The sequence below is a fragment of the Channa argus genome, chromosome 14 (assembly GCF_033026475.1).
Source record: "Channa argus isolate prfri chromosome 14, Channa argus male v1.0, whole genome shotgun sequence".
In the NCBI taxonomy this organism is placed as follows: Eukaryota; Metazoa; Chordata; class Actinopteri; order Anabantiformes; family Channidae; genus Channa; species Channa argus.
The window spans coordinates 15100402-15119497 of record NC_090210.1 but is presented as its reverse complement, the minus strand read 5'-3'; the positions used below and the strand labels follow the sequence as shown (position 1 = coordinate 15119497).

At 39.4% G+C, this 19096-nt stretch overlaps 1 protein-coding gene across 5 annotated transcripts in view; it reads left to right on the top strand.

Moving 5' to 3' along the window:
* cdh6 (cadherin 6) overlaps positions 1–18635 on the top strand; it is an 80843-nt gene extending 62208 nt beyond the window's left edge. For 3 of the 5 annotated variants that reach the window (XM_067474908.1, XM_067474909.1, XM_067474911.1), the window contains exons 8-12: positions 22–158; positions 1717–1838; positions 8844–8961; positions 10051–10302; positions 15114–18635. In XM_067474908.1, the coding sequence (XP_067331009.1) occupies positions 22–158; positions 1717–1838; positions 8844–8961; positions 10051–10302; positions 15114–15661 (1177 nt within the window). In that variant the 3' untranslated portion in view covers positions 15662–18635. The other 2 variants (XM_067474913.1, XM_067474912.1) reach the window with 2 other exon arrangements.
* Positions 18636–19096: the final 461 nt, after the last annotated feature.

The following is a 19096-nucleotide window of genomic DNA, read 5'->3' as shown; positions in this document are numbered from 1 at the left end:
TTTCTGTCTTACTTGTTACAGGTACTCTATCGACCGTCGCACTGACATGGACCGCCTGTTCAACGTCCATCCAGGGAATGGGTCTGTGTTCCTGCTCAAAAGCCTGGACAGAGAGGAGAGTGCTTGGCATAATATCTCAGTTATCGCCACTGAGTTCAGTAAGTCCAGCAAGCAGCGGCCAGGGCTTGCAGAGCTGATGTGATGTACTGATGTAGAGTAGAACGGTACAGAGCCAGACAGAATGGAGCCACAGTCTCAGTCACTTATCTTGGAGGGAATTGAATGATGAGCGGTATACAACTAAATATAGCATCTAGGACTGGTTATACATCTGCATTAAGCAGGGTAAATCCATAAACACATTTTCTCTGTTAAGGACCTCCACACTAAAACAGTGCTTTGCTCAACCTACAGGCTGTGTCGTCTGCATTATTAGGGCTCATTCAATAACATAAAAAAATAATTAAAAATTTAAATACAGGTTTTTCAGCAAATTTGTTATTAAGATAAATGCTAAGAGAAGACTGGATCAAATTCACTACATGCTCTGCAGAAATAATTGACATTTGTGCTCTTAGAATTAAATCCCATTCTCCCCAGAAGTTGAATGCACGTTCTAATTGTTCCTATTAACACATGAAAAGAGACGTTTAGGAACAGCCACACAAAATCTAAATGCAGTGGAGTATTGGACTACAAACTAAAGAAAAACTTCAGTAGCAATGATGCATAGGCTCTGCTGCAGAAAGTGAGCAGAAAACAAGCTTCATATTTAGTAGCGTAGTTGTAGTGGATATTAAATAAAACACACCAAAAAAAGATGCATGGAAGGCTATTACTCGTTTTGTGAACAGTTTTTCAGTTCCTTGCTCAAATGTAAGAAAATATATGTGCATATATATAACACAGAAGAAGAGAAACATCCCTCTCTATGTAAACACAGAAGAGAGATGCTTTTCTTCTGACAAGCTTGTTAGTTATCTGAGTTGGGCGAGTTTACTGCTAAACCATATACATATTCTTTTTGCTCCTTGTTCGTGATCTACACTCTACAGCCACTAGAAAATAACAATCCATCAATCACTCAATCAATGGATGTGCTGAAATACAGGAAGCGGTGTTTTTGGTCACGCTTGGCTTGTAAGGATTTATTCCCAATTGGATATGGATAATTCTTTTGGTAATGAAGGAGAAAAGCAACTTAAGTCTATGTAAACAAAAAACTGTTAGTAAACAATAATAGTTTTGATTGAATTAATAGGTTTTAGTCCAGTTCCAGGTTTCACTAACATCAAATATCCTCAGCTTCCACAAACAATTTAACTCTGGCACAAGTGTGAAATGGAAGTCTGATTGGTTTCTTGGTTTGAACTGAGCCCTGCTGTGAAAATGACAGGACTGTAAACCATCTACTTGGACACGGACTCAAAAATAGGGAGAATTTGTATGTAATCTATTCTAAAAACCTATTTGTTGTCTTTCATGTTTTCATCTTTGATGTTAATGTGTGAGCTCAGGGGTTAAAGACATAGCATGTGACCAGGAGGGAAATGAGGGAAGATGCAAGCTAAGAAATGTGCATGACTAACCCCCAAACCCCCTAACTACTTCCCCCATCAGCCGGTGTCATGGTGCCCTTAAACAGGGGAAGGGTCCACTCAGCAGGGGATGGGTAGCTCACAGTGTGAATGTTCTTTTCCTGTGTTTGCCTTCTAGATAACCCCCGTCAGAGCAGCCACGTCCCCGTCTATATCCGCCTGCTGGATATCAATGACAATGCCCCCACCTTCGCCACCGTTTATGAAACCTTCGTCTGTGAGCGCAGCAAGGCTGGTCAGGTACATCAGCACATCATACAATGCAATACAGATCTGGAACAGGATACAATGGATGTAGAATGTAGAATAAAGGTAGACGTTTAGTCCAGATTCGTTAAAAGTCTGCCTCAAGAGTAAGGTTTCTGCAGAAATCTCTAGTTAATCAATAAGAATAAATCATCATTTATCAAAAACCCAATTTCCAGAAAAGGTTTGGACATTGTGTATAACATAAATAAAACATAATCCAATAATTTGTTATCATTTAAAATATAAATTTGATAGCAAACAGTACAAAGATAACATGAAATATGAAAACAGAAATTAAAAATTGGTTGCTGTCATAAAATTTTAAATTTGCAAATATTTCTCAAAAAACTCACATTTCTCAATTTCAACATCTCTCAAATTGTCTTTTGTTACTATTTACATATAAAATAAGTTTCAAATGCTTTGCAATTAATTCCGTTTTTAATTTTACATAGAGATTTTGGTCTGTAACCTAAATTATTTTGATACATAATTTTTACTTTAACCTCACACATTTTGTTTCAATATGTTATATTGTACAAATATATTATCTGGATGTCATCCAGTCATACGGTTAATGTGATGATATGGTTGTTTTTTGAATTACACGCACATTTATGTGTTACAGTCCTGTCCCCGTGTTTAGTTGTCCAGCTTTATTTCCTGTTTTTAGTTTTTGTTTTGTTGCTCCTCCTGTGTCTCTTCCTGTGAGACTGTTTGGTGTTTTACCTTCCTCGTTTTGTCCTGATTTGTTTCACCTGTTTCACAGTCCTTTCATACCCTGCTCTCCCCACTGTTGTCTGACCCACTCTACTTGTTTCTATGTATCCTGCCTAGACTCTTCTGTAATGGTTTTGGTCTGTGGCTTGCTTCTCCTTTGTTAAGTTTTGCATTAGTTTATTTTCCACCTGTTTGTTTCATCCTGTTCCTCATGTTAGTTTCTCCTGTTTAGCTCTGTTCTTTGGTCCCTGCTTTGGTTTGGTTATTCCTGGTTAAGTTTGCATTAGTTTATCCTCCTATCCTGGTTGTTTTGCCCTGTTCCATATTTTCAGTTACTCCTGTTAATTTCCCTCTGCCTCTAGTTTAGTTTATTTTTTTATACCTTTCTGTCTATTCCTGTTTAGTTCAGTTCATTAGTCCCTGTTAAGTTATCCTCTCACCTGTGTGTCAGAATTAGTTATGGTCTTGTCTGGTCCCTGGGTGTACCCTACTTTGTGTGAACCCTGTTTGTTTGAATAGTTGTTACCCTCTTCGTGGAGTGATTTTTAGTTGTGTTAACCCCTCCTGTTTCTTAAGAAATAAATACCCTTTCCTTTATACCTCCCCTTGCCATCGCCTTACTTGGGTCCTTTCAAAATTACTTATACTAACCGTAACATTATGCATCGTTACATATTTTGAATATATGAAATCATACTAAGACAAAACCATATCATCCAACCCCCTACTGTATTCCAAACAGCAGCTCAGGGCATCCAGCAGAGAACACTTAGCCAAAACAGTCAGATTAATAGCATCTAGTATGATCTATTACCTGATATGTTTGTCAATTGATCCAACAAAAGCAGCAAAGCTGTGTAATATATAAAATCCTATATTTGTCTTTGACATGTTTTTATTTATTTTTTTAAATTTGCAAAGATTCACTAAAAACTGGCAGCATAGCCAACCGTAACTATTGCAGCTTCTCTACCTGGAAATGATCCAAAAGAGAACAGGCTACTAAAGCCCTGTCAGAGACTCACTCCAGGCCTATGCATCATATAAAAGCAGTAATTTAATTACAAACTGCTTTAAACACAAGTTATTTCCTCCGGAATGGCCTAATGAATAATATGTGTAACTGCTGAGAGTTTGTGGAGACGCTGCTAATTATTGCCTCACCTCAGCCAGCGGGAGCTCTCTGTGGGGAGGAATGACAGACAGAGCACAGAGTGGAACAGGACAGGACTTTACTGCAAGGAAACAAACGTATTAGATTTAAAATTGACATAATGTTCCCACACACTAACATCATCTTACTGGTTCTAAAAATAGGCTTAATCTCGATAAAGAGTTTGCTGCATTAGCTCTGGATAGTTAATGATGTAGTGGGGGGCATATTGCTCCGAAACACACTGCATGAAGCAGCTTTCATGTGAGAGTGCGCCTGCTACACAAAGAGTTAATTAAAGTCTTCCATCATGATAACCAACCAAGAGTCAAATGCAGTATCATGCTCATGCTATATTGTCTTAGTGTGCGAGTTTTGCTGTTGTTAAGCAAGACTGTCAAGAAGCACTTGGGCAGATTTGGGAGCATTTAATGATGATGAACACCAGCACTATTATCGATACTAACTTTTCAGTCACAAAACCTCAACTTTGCAAAGAGAAGGTAAACGAATAGTAAAATTATCACGTCCATCCTCCACCTCTCAAACCATGCTACCACCTGTCCTTCAAGCGGCTACACCGACGTTAATTAGCCATTTAAAAAAACATTAATACATCTCTCACTACAGGCACGTACCACATGACCAACATTACTCCACTGCTTAAGAAGCCTTCTCCTGACCCCTCCCTTGTGGAGAATTACAGACCTGTCTCTCTTCTTCCAATGCTGGCTCTGTCTTAATCCTACTTGATCTATCTACAGCCTTTGCCACGGAAAACCACCAGATCTCGCTCTCGACGCTCTCTGACTTGGGCATCTCTGGAAAAGCTCCGGCATGACTTCGATCTTACCTATCTGGATGAACCTTCAAGGTTTTGTGGCAGGAGCATGCTTCTAACTCTCACAGCCTCTGTCCCGGTGTGTGACAGGGCTCAGTTCTTGGTCCTCCTCTTTTTTCTATCTATACTACATCCTTGGGTTTTATCATCCACTCACATTACTTTTCCTATCACTCCTATGTTGATGACATAAAGCTCTTCCTGTCCTTTCCTCATCTCTGCTCGGATGAGAGGAAGACATCCTCAGCTCAACATCTTGCCTACAGAGTGGTCAACTCAGCAGCACCTGCCTACTGCAACTCCCTCAACCAAGTCTATATAATCCTGCCCACTGCACTCTGTTAACCAATAGCATCCAGTGGTCTTCCGCAACTTCCGATGCACTTAAATCTTTAAACAAATCTGTGCTTTCTTGTATATGCATCTCATGAAACAGAAACACTTCTTCTCATAGAACTTCACTTCAATGTTTCTCTTTGACTTAGATTTTTGCTGCCTTTTACGTCACTTGTAAGTTACTTTGGATAAAAGCACCTGCAAAATGACTTAATGTAAATGTGAAAGTAAATTAGACAAACTGGGTATGTTCCCAAGTCTTGTTCCTATCTTCTTGATCCTCACTTGAAATGGATGTCACTCCTCCGTGTTGAAGCATGTCCCAAACTCCTACCATCGTCATGTTATCATGTAGTCAGAAAATACGAATTCATTCTCTGCTGATATATTTTTCTTTTGACGCTCCTTGCATTTTTAGTGGGAGGGACTAAGAGGCAAGAAAAAGAAACAGGGCTGCAATTACGAGACTTAGGATGTACCCACTCTCTGTTATTAGCATACATGACAGTTCATTACTTGTTGTGACTGTGTTTTTCAACTTTGAGCTACTTTACTTTTGTGCACACAGGTTTTCTGTACATTGAGGCATTACTAAAACATTGGAGGTACGCTCATTTTCACTATGACCTCCAACGAAGGGGTTTTGACAATCTGGGTTTGTTGACACATTGGATTTTGTTGTAGCGATGTGATGTTGCCACATTTCCAGATCCCAGTAATCCTCTCAGTGAATAAAAAGGTGATATCATAACTGACAGAAATAATGGATGAATGTATGAATGTAAGACCAAACTTGGCGAAAAATGGTCTCTGTTTTGGTTTATGCAGAAAAAAGCGTGGCAACCAGGGTAATGTTACTTATAATATTTTATAAACTCTAGCTTTATTTCTAACTTGTTGCAGACAAGTTACATTTGTGCAAAATGAAAAGTTTTCAATTGTACATTTCTAAGATATAAAATGTCAAGTAAATAATTGGATTATTAGATTTTACTATTTATTGCATTTTTGAAAAAGTCCAAACTTCCGTGAAATTTGGGTTTGTATCATGTAGAAGTTTTCATTTGTGGAATGTAAATTCCAACCAGATTAAAATTGCAAAGAGCAATAAGTAGTAAATTCAAAAGCTGTGCTAACTGTAAAGCTTCTAAGATGATATACGGTCTTCTCTGCTCCTCATAAACACGGAATCACAAACACAGAATACACACACAGTGGTAAACTGTGGTTTACAGTACTTCTAAAGGGGTTTTTCCTTGACATTATTTGAGTGGGGAACACAGAACTTGAATGACCTCCAACACAGCATTTTAGCAGGCTTTACAGTCTGCCCGCAGCAGCTGGTGCTGTAGTTATTGTACACCTTTATTTATGGGACATACCAAGTGCAATAGGTCAAACTGAATGGATAATCTCTTTTCATGAGTCGACCACAAAGTATTAGCAATGGAATCAGCCATTATTGCCACACTGACCCTTTGTATCGGCTTTAATGAATATCAGGCAATGTGTCTCCTGGTTCAAAATATGGTCCATCATGCGGAAAGGAGTTTCCTCACATCCAGTGTTATAAATAGAGCTTTAAACAAATGCATCTACATACACATACACATACACACATGAATTTATAAATGTATAGCAATTATAATGCAACAATTAATAGGATAAAACACAAATCTGTAAGAGATAAATGCCCCCCCCCCCCCCCCCCCCCCCCCCCACACACACACACACACACACACACACACAGATTAAAAATAACAACAAACAGAACTGGGTACACTGCTGATGCCACAAACACGCCCACCCAGCATCATCTTGACATTCTTCAGTACGGTGGCTTGCTGCTATTGGTCTCCTCACGTCCCTTTCATCCTTTAATTCCTCTGCCCTTTCATCTGTCCATCAGTGTTAATCATCAGTGTTTGTTCAGTGGCTATCCTCTGCTGCTTCCTGCAGGCTTCGGATTTGTGTGTGTTCACACGTGTGAGTTATTGGCACAGATCTTTGTTAAAGCTCTTAATCTCTCAGCTAGTGTCTCTCTTTTCAATTAAATAAGGCTGTAGTGAAAAAGTACAAAAAGAAAATATCATATATAGATGCCAGCTGAAGAGTGACAGCCTCCCACCGCACACAATCAGAACGCATATTAAACACGATTTATTTATTTATTGCCAAATTCAACAGTGACATACTCTATCACCACCTCCTAATACCATTAATAGTATTTATGTGTTTACCCATCTAGCACAGTTGTCAATTGTAGTTATGTTTGTGTCTATTTAATCTAAGTCCAGTGTTCACTCCCTTTTCTTACAGGAGACCGTGATAACTCTGGCTCTTCAGCTGTTAAATGCTGCACTATCACCATTTCATCACTAACTCGGTTTTTCTGCTGCTGCTGCTGCTTTTGTAAAGTGCTTTTATCACAGCCTTTTACATAAAAGCAACCTTTTTAACATTACACATAGTCACCTGAATTACCATGAACGTATACAGTAAATATTGATTAAAGCAGTTTTAACAACCAGTAGCTTTTTACTGAAACAGAAAATTCAGAATAATGTTTAAATTGTATAAAAGCATGCAGCTCACTTTTGTTGCGTCTTCCAATATTAGACAGTTCTTGTGTAACTTAAGCAAAAAAAACCATATGTTTATTGTAACCTAACATACAGTCTAACCTAAGCCAACATTTGGGATATAGTTTAAACACTGATGTTATTATTATAGAAACAAAAGCAGAACATCTAAAAAATAAAAATTTAATTATATTTAATACAATTTGTTTTACTAAATAGACGATTGGTATCCAACTGTTTTTGTTTTGTTTTTCTTTGTACAGTGAAAATCTGCAAATCACTGGAAATAATAATAACTGACCATTAAAACCAATAGTGTGGCCTCTAGACACAAAGCAATACATTAGCTTCAGCTTGTCTCTAAATGATTTAGAAATAAAGTTGTAGTAATATATAATAAACACTCACAGTGTTACATTCAGATAAAATGTGATCAGTGTTTTTATTCAGGTAACTTTAAGCTACTGAAGAGGTTCACTGGACAGATGTGTGTTACTCATAACATGAGTGTTTTACATTATTATTAATGAGTATTAATGATAGCTCTAATGTTGGTTCTTCTCAATTTCGTGCTTATAATTTCTTTTATTGTTGTTATTATCTTCACTTGGAGTATGAAGCTCTTACCCTCTGTGTACTAAAAAGGTAGCTGTAAAAGTGTGTTTGTTGCTTCTTCACCAAGAACGGCTTGAATCCACGCTCAGCTTGAATTCACAATAGATCCACTGCTGTAGTATAATCCACTTCTCCACTGTCGGTCCACACACACAGTGTGAGCTAAACACTCATAATTCTGCAGAATATCTCTAAATACGCTGTTTTCATGTCCTGCTGTCGCACTTCTCAGAGCTCCACTGGAGGCAGAGTATTTAGTCCCATTTTAACAGAGTAATAGCAAATGGTATTGACAAAGAAAATTGTTATTTCAGAACCATTTGCAATTGATAGCTTTGTAGGATATGAAAAAAATATGAAAAAGTATAATATGAGAAATGTGTTGATTAGCAGCATTATTATGGTGTGTAGAGCACAGTATATAAAGAATATTTAGAGATGCAGATGTATCTTTAGTCTTTAATCAGAAAGCCTCAAAGTTCAATGGGTCCGTCCTGTTTCATGAAATGTATAATGTGATGAGCTGTGTTGTTGACAGAGATATTAAAGGCTTCTTTGGCATAGACACAGCTGATCCTGGTGTCTGAGTTCTGTTCTGTTGCCAGCTTTACATGACACACAGTGAGGACAGCAATGTCCCTGTGAATGGAAGCTCTAACCCTGACACTCGTTTTCCACTCGCTGCCTGCTCTTAATTCACCTGACTCCACTGGAATGCTCGTGTCAATGAATGCTGGTGTCTCTGACAGCGGATCCAGACAGTCAGTGCTGTCGATGCAGACGAGCCATCAGCGGGACACAAGTTCTTCTTCAGCCTGGCTCCTGAGGGGACACACCGCAGCAACTTCACGGTCCGAGACAATGGTGGTAGGTAGACATTAGCATGGTGTAAACTGCTTCTGTAGGGTCATACATATTTACTTTCATACGGTTTGCTTATCAGTACTTATTTACCTAGAGTAAAGTTTCATTGAACATCTGTCTGACAAAAGGACAAAATCAATGTATCTTACTTTATCTCAATAGCCTAATGATCCAAGCATTTTTAATTTATGAGCCAAACACGTTATTTTGTCTTTTCAATCCTGTCTACGACAGAATTAGCTATGAGCTGTTAAAGTTAGTGTTAATTACATCAGTTATCACTGAAAACGCCGGGATCAGCTGCTCATCCTTCTGCTTTAGCATCATAATCCAAATTTGTTTGAAATGTTTTTTTTAAATGTGCATTAATACTTTAACTCCATGAATTCATAACATAAGTTATCTGAGTGGCTGATTATTAAGCTTTAAAACATTAAAATATTTTTACAAAATGGTCACAGTGTCCGGATATTTATTATAGTGAAGTTTTTCTATAACACAGAGTTATAATGAAGAAATTAATGCAACATTATATAAGTACTAAATATATCTAATTTACTACATAGCTAAGTAAAAAGTTGTATTTTAACTGATGTATAAATCTAAATGGGAAGTTACAAAACCAAATCTGTAAACACGAAAACCTTTTAAAAATGGCATATTAATGCATTAATATAGAAACACTCAGTTCCCATAAGGTTGCACAGTTCCTTGTTACTTAGTGGAGCATTTTTGCTAACAAACACCTTTTGGCTTTGTAAAGACATTCAGAGAAGAAGACTTCAGTCTTGAAATTACTCATAGAGTTAAAATGAAATGTTGTTCAGACCAATGTGGACCACAGTAATTTAAACATTGTGGGGAGTTCTGTTTCATTTTTCCAATTAATACAGGCACTGCAAAAATACCTACATAACAGTTGGTTATACTCCTCAGTGAGGCAGTATGAGTGACTAATGCCTTGTTGCCCCCAAATTTCTTTTTCCAGCTCGGTAATGAAGTGAATTTTCTTCACACCTCTTATGTTGTCAGACACGCTGCGCTCTGCAGGTGTTCCACAACGATCATCTAACAGAACTTTCTCTAACTCAGATAACACCGCCAGCATCCTGACACGTCGAGCCAGCTACAGCCGCCTTCTCCAGAGCGTCTACCTGGTTCCCGTGGTGATCACTGATGGCGACTACCCCATGCAGAGTAGTACCGGGACCCTCACTGTGAGGGTGTGCACATGTGACCGTGAAGGCAACATGGAGCTGTGTAATGCCGAAGCTCTGAGCAGCTCACCCGGCCTCAGCACTGGAGCGCTCATCGCCATCCTCCTGTGTGTTTTCATATTGCTGAGTACGTATGGGAAATGTGTGGGCTCGTGTATCGGTATCCATCACAGTGTTCAAATATACAGGGTCACAGCAATATAGATGTTTGCAACCATTTAACCATTATCAAAATTCCATATTAAAAAAAACAATTACAGTAGTAGTATTAAATAGTAGTAGATGGATTGTATTTGTACTATAACCTGATAAAATAAAGAAAAAAGCACAACTCCATTTCCAGCATAATTATATTTTATACATTTCCTTTATATTATACATTTGTGGAAATGGGGTTTGTATCAAAACAGACACATTAAAAACAACAGTGTAAAAGGATAAGAAATTAAATATACAAATAACACGTAGCATGTTTGATCACGCCTCAGCTCAGTGCAGCAATTCCATTTGCACCAAATCGTAAACAAGTAGCCGTCGTGCTTTCTCATTTGCTGTAATGGCAAACAATGTCAATTCAGAGCTCCAGTCCGATGCTGTTCCTCACAATCAAAAGCAACTATGGAAATGAATGCATCTCATCTGCCACCACATCCCCACTTATCCTCTTATTCATGCAGTGGTCACAGTCCAGTGAGCTGCTGGGAAAATGAATACATATTTATGCTTCTGAAAGTGCAGTCATTGCAGGCTTAGTGGACAAACACACACACACACACACACTGACATGTATGAAGACACGCACACTGGAGAAAGGCAGCACCGTAATGCCGTGTTCACACTTACATGACTGCAGAGAGATAAGAGCAGCCAGCCATCAACAGCAACCATTCACACACAGACAAACCATGAATAGCTTTACATAAAGACAATGAAACAATAATAATAACTTCTTAACCTGTTTAAAAACGCTTTAACTATAGAAGTGCAGATGTCTTAAACTAATTCTCAGGAGATAAGAGGTTTTGCAAAAAAAACACATTCACACGTATAGATTCAAAGGCCGGGCCAGTGACAGATGCCACTCCGTGTTATAGAGAGGTGGTTCTGCAGTTGTTTGCCCCCTGCAGAGCAACGGAATCAACAGGAGCTTAGACACAATGCAGACATCCCCTGACACACTTTAGCCACTGATTCATAACGATTTTAGCAGAAACCTTTTACAACCCACAGTGAAAGAATTCTGAACTAAATAGGGTAAAAGCTGAAAAAAAAGAGAACCTAATCTTGTCAGGCAGTGGGTGATAGACAGTGAGAACAGAACATGTCATTTACACACACCACACACCAGCTGAACTGCAGCTGCACCAGTGGCCATTTGCTCTCTATATGTTCATGTGAACACGCAGTAACACGGACTACAATACGATATAGTAAATACAACATACTACAAGTACTAGTATTTGTACAGTTGTTTCATATAGCACCTTTTAAAATAAGTGTTTTCCAAAAGAAAATCCCAAATGATACAAAAAAACCCACACAGCAATAAATAAAATCTGATAAAATAGATCAGATAAGGGTTAAATAGATGAACATAGCAAAATAAATCCAAATATCTAAGGCAAAAGCCACAAATAGTCACATAAACCAAGTGAACCTAAAAAATAAAACTACAAAAATAAATTACAAAAAACATCTGAGGCTATAATACATCTACAGTAGGAGCCATGTGATGAAGTGTTAGATAAGTCATCAGGAACATTTTAAACATACCTCTCTGTGGTGACTGACATCCCGCTTTCGCTTCCCCTGAATCCACCGAATTCCAGTAATCAAGACTTAACAATAAAACAACAGCATGTATGACCTTCTAAAAGTCAGTAGGAGAAAGGAAAGATGTCCCTCTGACCCGGCCATCCAAACAAAGGTCAATGTCAAAATCTGTTTCCAGGTTTCTCTTCTGCAAGATGGAGATGAACACAGGACCAGATCTAATCATTCAGGGTAGATTTTATTATGGTGTAACTGTGGTCTGATGGCAGCACAGTAACACTGACAGCTTGATTTGCACTGCATTTTTGAAGTACTGAGACTCACAGGTGGACAGACATATAGACAGACACACAGACCGACTGACTGAGGGGGGGTTTCCAGGCCAGGAAATGGACGGATCACTGCTTGTGCTGGTTGTTACAATCAGTCTAATTAGAGGCTTGTGTCTCTTCTTCCCAGTCTCTGAAAGTGGCACCTATGCTTCTTTTGCTTTTGTGCCACAGCTTTTCTTTCCTCATCTCTCTTATTGTTTCTATAGCACATGCAAACTTCACTGGGCCCCATTTACTAATATGTGTGCAAAAATGTTCTTTAATTCACACGCAAACTAGAGTCATGACACGTGAGCACCACAATTTGGATCTTACCACCGTGTGTATGTCAGTCAATCAATTCAATTCAATTCAATTCAATTCAACTTTATTTATATAGCGCCAATTTACAACAAAGTCATCTCAAGGCACTTTACAGAATAAAGTCCAGACTACACAAGTATGTAGAAGCAACCCAACAAATCCCCCTTGAGCAAGCCCTAGGCAACAGTGGAGAGGAAAAACTCCCTTTAATGGGAGAAACCTCCAGCAGAACCAGGCTCAGGGTGGGCGGCCATCTGCCTTGACCGGTTGGGGTGAGTGGAAAGTGGAGAAAGAAAAGAAAAGAGCAACGAAAAGCAACAACGAAAAGCAACACAAAACAACAAAAAAGCAACAACAAAACAACAAAAAGCAACAACAAAAAGCAACAACAAAACAACAAGAAAAGCAACAACAAAACAACAAAAAAGCAACAACAAAGCATCGTGCAGGTTGTAGGATATAGAATTAATGGTATACAGTAGTGACAAGTAAATGTATAGAGAAAAGCTAGTTCAGGTTGAGTGAGCAGTTTAACTATAAGCTTTATCAAAAAGGAAGGTTTTAAGCCTAGTCTTAAAAGTAGAGAGGGTGTCTGCTCCCCGAATTTGGATTGGAAGCTGGTTCCACAGGAGAGGAGCTTGATAGCTAAAGGCTCTGCCTCCCATTCTACTTTTGCAAACTCTGGGAACCACAAGTAGGCCTGTATTTTGGGATCGAAGTGGTCTAATCGGGCGATACAGAACTATGAGATCTTTTAAATATGATGGACCTTGACCATTAAGAGCTTTGTATGTAAGGAGGAGGGTTTTGAACTCTATTCTAGATTTTATGGGAAGCCAATGAAGAGAAGCTAGTGAAGGTGAAATATGATCTCTCTTTCCTAATCCAGTCAGCACTCTTGCTGCAGCATTTTGGATTAATTGAAGGCTTTTTAGAGAGTTATTAGGACACCCCAGAAGTAGGGAATTACAGTAGTCCAACCTAGAAGTAACAAATGCATGGACCAGTTTTTCGGCATCACTTATCACTTATCACTTATCACAATCACAATATCACAATATTAAAACTGGTTACGACAGTGACAACATTGAGCTGGTTGTGCTTAACCTCTGTGGGCCGTGTGTCGCTGCTTTGCATCAAAGTGCAAATTGTGTTTAGTCAGTGAGAATGTGCTCAGAGTTTTTGCAAAAACGTGGAATCACATCTGAAAACTGACTATTTCTGCAGGTTTTGTAAAAAGACTGATTTGAGGAATATGTTTTGGCAGTTAACAGTGTTGTTGCAAGACTTGCGGTTTAGTGTTTTAGCATTTCAGAAAAACGTGTCATTCTCTCCATATCTGACATTCTCTCGTTCACGTCACACCTCATGCTCCTGTGCTTCTTCGCAGACATTTCATGGTGTGATTTGCTGTGCGACTGTGTGTGCATTATCGGTTATTTCAGTTCACTGACCTTAACACTGCCTCCGCTCTTCCTTGTTGCCACTGTGTTCTTACTTGATTTAAATTCAAACTGGCCTGCGCGAGCTTAGCCAATCAAATGTTGTGCATGATTATTTATGGCTGAGGCCTCTCGGAAATCAAAGGCTGCTGTCTGCCTGTGACCGGGCTGTGCTGCCCTTGTGTTTTTACACTCATTTTGGGATACAATGCATCCACCCCTTGCATCTAGATGAGCTATGATGCACACAAAAGCCTCGATGCTTTCCTTTACATTTTCCCATTTGTTTAGATTATCATTGGGGTGTACAAAGTGAAAGATTATTTGGTTTATTACAAAAAAAGCAAAGAGAATCTAGTGAACTAGTCCATGCAGCCATCCCCAGTCTGCTGCTACACTCCCATTGCACAGGCTTTGCACTGCAACATACTGTATATCCCATGCACCCCTTTAATGTTCTTAAGCTGTCAGTGCTCTGCTCTCTTGCTGCCTGCCTGCTGCCACGCTGTTTACCTGAAAGCCACGCTGTCACTTTGGTGCTGCTGTTCATGTTGCATTTGGAAAAACTCCACCTCTGCCACAGCATCCACCTCTAGGCTCTATAATCTTAGTTGTTGAAGGGTGGGAGGAGGTGTTATTACCTTCACTCCGTACTCCTGCATGTGCTAAACTCAATGCTGCCTGGTGGGAATTGATGAGGTCACAGCTAAGATAAAGATTACCCTGTACATTTTCATACACATAATGCATGTGGCTCCCAGTACTCAGTACTCAGTCAAACATATCGTACCTACACATACAGACTTTACCTACCCATTTGGAAAATAACTAACATTTCTGGTGCCACCTATAAAGTCACTTTTGCAAAGACTCAGTACAACGTGACATTAACTAAGCCCTTTCACAATTGGTACTTGAGATATTTTTTTGAGAGAATACTTGCACTTTTACTTCAGTAGCATTTTAAATCCAGAACTTTTACTTGTACTTTTTTTCACCACTGCAGGTTTATAAAAAACCTGACCATGTTGTGTATCCTGATCAGTGCTGTTCACTTACGCTGCTCTTTTCTGCTGTTTGTTCTGCAGTGATTGTGGTTCTGTTCACGGCCTTAAAACGCCAAAGGAAGCAGGAACCGCTCATCATCTCCAAAGAGGATGTCCGAGACAACGTGGTGAGCTACAACGACGAGGGCGGTGGCGAAGAGGACACCCAAGCTTTTGACATTGGAGCACTGCGACACCCGGATGCCGCCGCCGCCTTAGAGGAGTCTGCCAAACAGAGGCGTGACATCATCCCCACCGACACTCTGCTGTACCCTCCAAACTGCCGACCTGCCCCCACTGCCTCGAGCATCATCATGGCACCAGTCGGCATGGCATCACGAGACAATGGGGATGTTCGCGAGTTCATTAACCAGAGGGTTCTGGAGAACGACTGTAACCCGACAGCTCCACCGTACGACTCACTGGCAACCTACGCCTACGAAGGCACAGGTTCAGTGGCCGAGTCACTGAGCTCACTGGGCTCAGCTTCGTCTGAGGCTGAGCAGGACTACCACTACCTGAGTGACTGGGGACCCCGATTCAGGAAACTAGCTGACCTGTATGGGGCAGAGGACAGTGACTTCTCCTAACAAAGATCCACAAACATACACACTTCCATGTTTACGGTGTCTGTAACGTTTGGACAAAGGACGGCAGAGGAAAGCAAGCAAACAAGTGAGCAAACAAACTTAATCCTGAAGATTGTGAATGGTTCTGATGAGCTTGAAGAAAATGTGAGAACTTATAAACATCCACATGAAGAACCTACAGACAGGCTGGCTGGAAGTTAATTACATTTCACTAGATATTCAACAACACCTACTGATTTTTGACCTGCCTTCACTGCACATGAAGTCACAGCTCCAAAAATGGAGTCATTTTAAAAACAAAGTCCTAAATATGTGTTTTGGGGAATAGGAACTAATGGATGTAGAAATGTAAATCAACCAGTTCAGCGGTAAAGCCAAATAGCTTCAGTTCCACTAGTGTGAACCTCTTCAGAGAAACATTTCAGGCCTAAATGGAGTTTAGAATCAAAATCGAACTCTATTTTGTATTGAGAATTGGAATTTTATTACTTTCAGGCTTTGCTTTAATCTTTCCTGGGTTACCAAATAACCGTTTTGTAGTGTTTCCTGTGGCTTTAAATATGCCATTCGAGGCAAACACAATGGAGTGTGTGGAAGCAGGTCAGTCAACAAAACCCCAGTGTAGTTGTTCCAGGAAAGGACCAACACACTTAGTGCTGCAGATATAAAGTGAAGAGTGTTGGGAAGATGAGTTTTTGTCTTTTCTTTTTCTGTCTTTGGTTTTTTTTTTTTCGTTTTTTTTTTTTTTTTACCAAGTGCCCTTCTGCTGCCCTTCGAGCTGAACTGTGGACGCCTGTAGGCTGGCTGAGACTGTGGAGGGGGGCTAATGACTTACATGATTGCTTTTTGTCTTTTTTGCTGTCTTGTACAAAATGACCATTCCAGAAGAGCTGTTCTGACCAATTGTTGACGGAAAATCGCCTTCTTTTACAGTGTAAAAAGAGAACAACTCATATGACTAAATGCACTGATTTGTTTTTATGTTTACACAGGTATTCACCGATTAAGTTTTTATTTTTTGGTGCTGTACACAGAAAGAAGATATATGTTCACTGCATCATTCCTAGATTTTTAGCTTCTTGATTAAGTGTTTATTGTGTCAGAACTATAGTTGAGCTGGGTGGTACTGGAAATACAATACAGTCCTTTTTTAAATCAATCATTTATTCAGGGTAGTTTCATTGAGAGCCACTTGTCTATTACATAAAACACCCTGCTAGCACATGTTCTCTGCTAGGAGCTGCCCAGTACAATCACAGTCTGACCTGCTGGCCACTGAGCAGCTCCGATGGGGGCACGTTTTCCTTCCCAGCTTTAATCCTGCTCTGTGGATTGAATCATACAGACATTTATGTTTACTGCTCGTGAAGGACATGGAGAAACCCTGCCTTTACAAGGAGGCCCCTCACAGTTTATTTGAAAGTTCAGACTCATGTTCGTGCATGACTGAGCTCATAAAACTCACATTTACCAGAGGTTAGTTGCATAAAAGATTTTGGTTTTGCTCAAATATTAAAGCTGTGCTACACATACTTTAATAATTCCAATGAATCAGATGACAATATGTAATATGAAAGTAGTTGGATTAACTCTCCGAAGAACTATCACCAACTTCTTAAGGATAAAAACAGACCAAGCCCACATAGGAACAAGGGCTGACAGTTGTGACTGGGCACGTTGTCTTTGTCTGTTAAAAAAAAGGGGGGAGGGGGCATTTTAACAAACCGTTACAGGTAACAGCCAACTAGCACGCCTGTGGTGCGCCTGTCACACATAGCTCAGCATAACGACCAGAAATGAGTAAACAGGAGCCTGATGTGCTGACTAATGTTTCTCCTTTTTTTAGTTAAATCAACTTCTTTATGACCTCCTACAGTCACAGCAAACAATAACACAAAATAGTGAAGCAGATCATCATTACCCCGAACCTTGCAGAAATACCACAAGGAAGCATTTTAGATTTAATTAAACATTTACAGACTAAACAACTCTGCATAAATAACCCAAGAAGAAAGCCAAAGTCACCTGTTCGACTGCAGAGGCCCTGCGCACGAACACAGCCTCGTCAGTCACTCCCCTGGGATTAGACTGTGTGGGTTGCATTTGAATTAATTCAGACAATTACCTGTTCAGAGTTTTCCAAAAGTGCCAGTCCTACTTCACAGCCAGCATACCACCTTGAATGTCTCTTAATGACTGGTAACCTCATTTTCAGCTTCATATCACTTCCTGCTCATGGCTGTTTTCTCCCATGTACTGTATGTATAGTTATAGGAGGATATGATCCAAATTTTGTACCCAAAGGTATTCTGGCACAGATTTCACTCACTGCTTTGCGGGAGACATGAGCAAAGAAAGTACTTTCTGTATTTACTGGGTTATGTGCTTAGCTTTATTTAGCCCACCTTCAGGTCTCATTCAGAGACACAGAGTTTTGTTGTTAACCAGTGTCATTTACCAACACTGTAAGGAGACGTACTCAATTTATCATTTGCTTGGATATTACACTACTTACTGAAGCAAAAGGTCAAAGCCACAACAGTCAACCTCAGTGTTATGTTTATTAAAAAGTGTAGGATGAAACTATGACATCAGGATCAGATTTTTGTAATTCTGATTTAATATCGGGAGTTTGTATTGTGTGTTTTGCCAGTCCCAGTAAAAGCAGCAGTTTGTTCCAGTTGTGTTTTGTGAACGTGGTCTACGCTGAAGGGTTCAAACGAAAATGTCCACATATTTTTCTTTATATTGTAATTAATTCATTTTGTACCAAATATTTATAGGTCAAATGATAATATTCTTGGAAGGACAAAAAAAAATCCAAATACTGTCCAGCTTCACTGTTTTTTATTGTAATTTTTGGAGGTGTGAAACTTGCTGTGGGCAGTCTAATGTCCGTATATAATGATGATGATGATGATGTATTAACAAGTTGTTTAATTTTCGCAAAATAAACTTTTACAATTAAAACCTGGCTCATTAAAAGTGTCTGTTTTGAAAAACAGTTGCAAATGAATCTTCACTGAGAAGGGGAAAAAGTAGCACTCCTGCTATCCCTCCTCTTATTTCCTCCACTACCAACACCAGAAGAAAACCCTTCGAAAAAGTATTTCTTATGCATCTCATCACAGCTTCAGTGCGGAATAGAGACCAGCATGTTAAACTTGTATAAAGATGAGGATTCGAAATGCACTGATCAGCATTAAAAGAACCTACTGTAGTGGATTAATGTTGTGGTTGTGTTGTAGCTGATTGCTGTATAATCCATATTTTGTTGCACAGTTTTTTCCCCCCAGACCCCCCTAGTGACTTCATGAACAGACCTGTTTCTCTTCAGCTCTCTATTACGAATGTGCCATTTTCTCCTCGGGACTCAGTGTCACATTGGCCAACCAAATGTAGAATGTCATTCCTTGCCTTCTTTGGCTTTTTTAA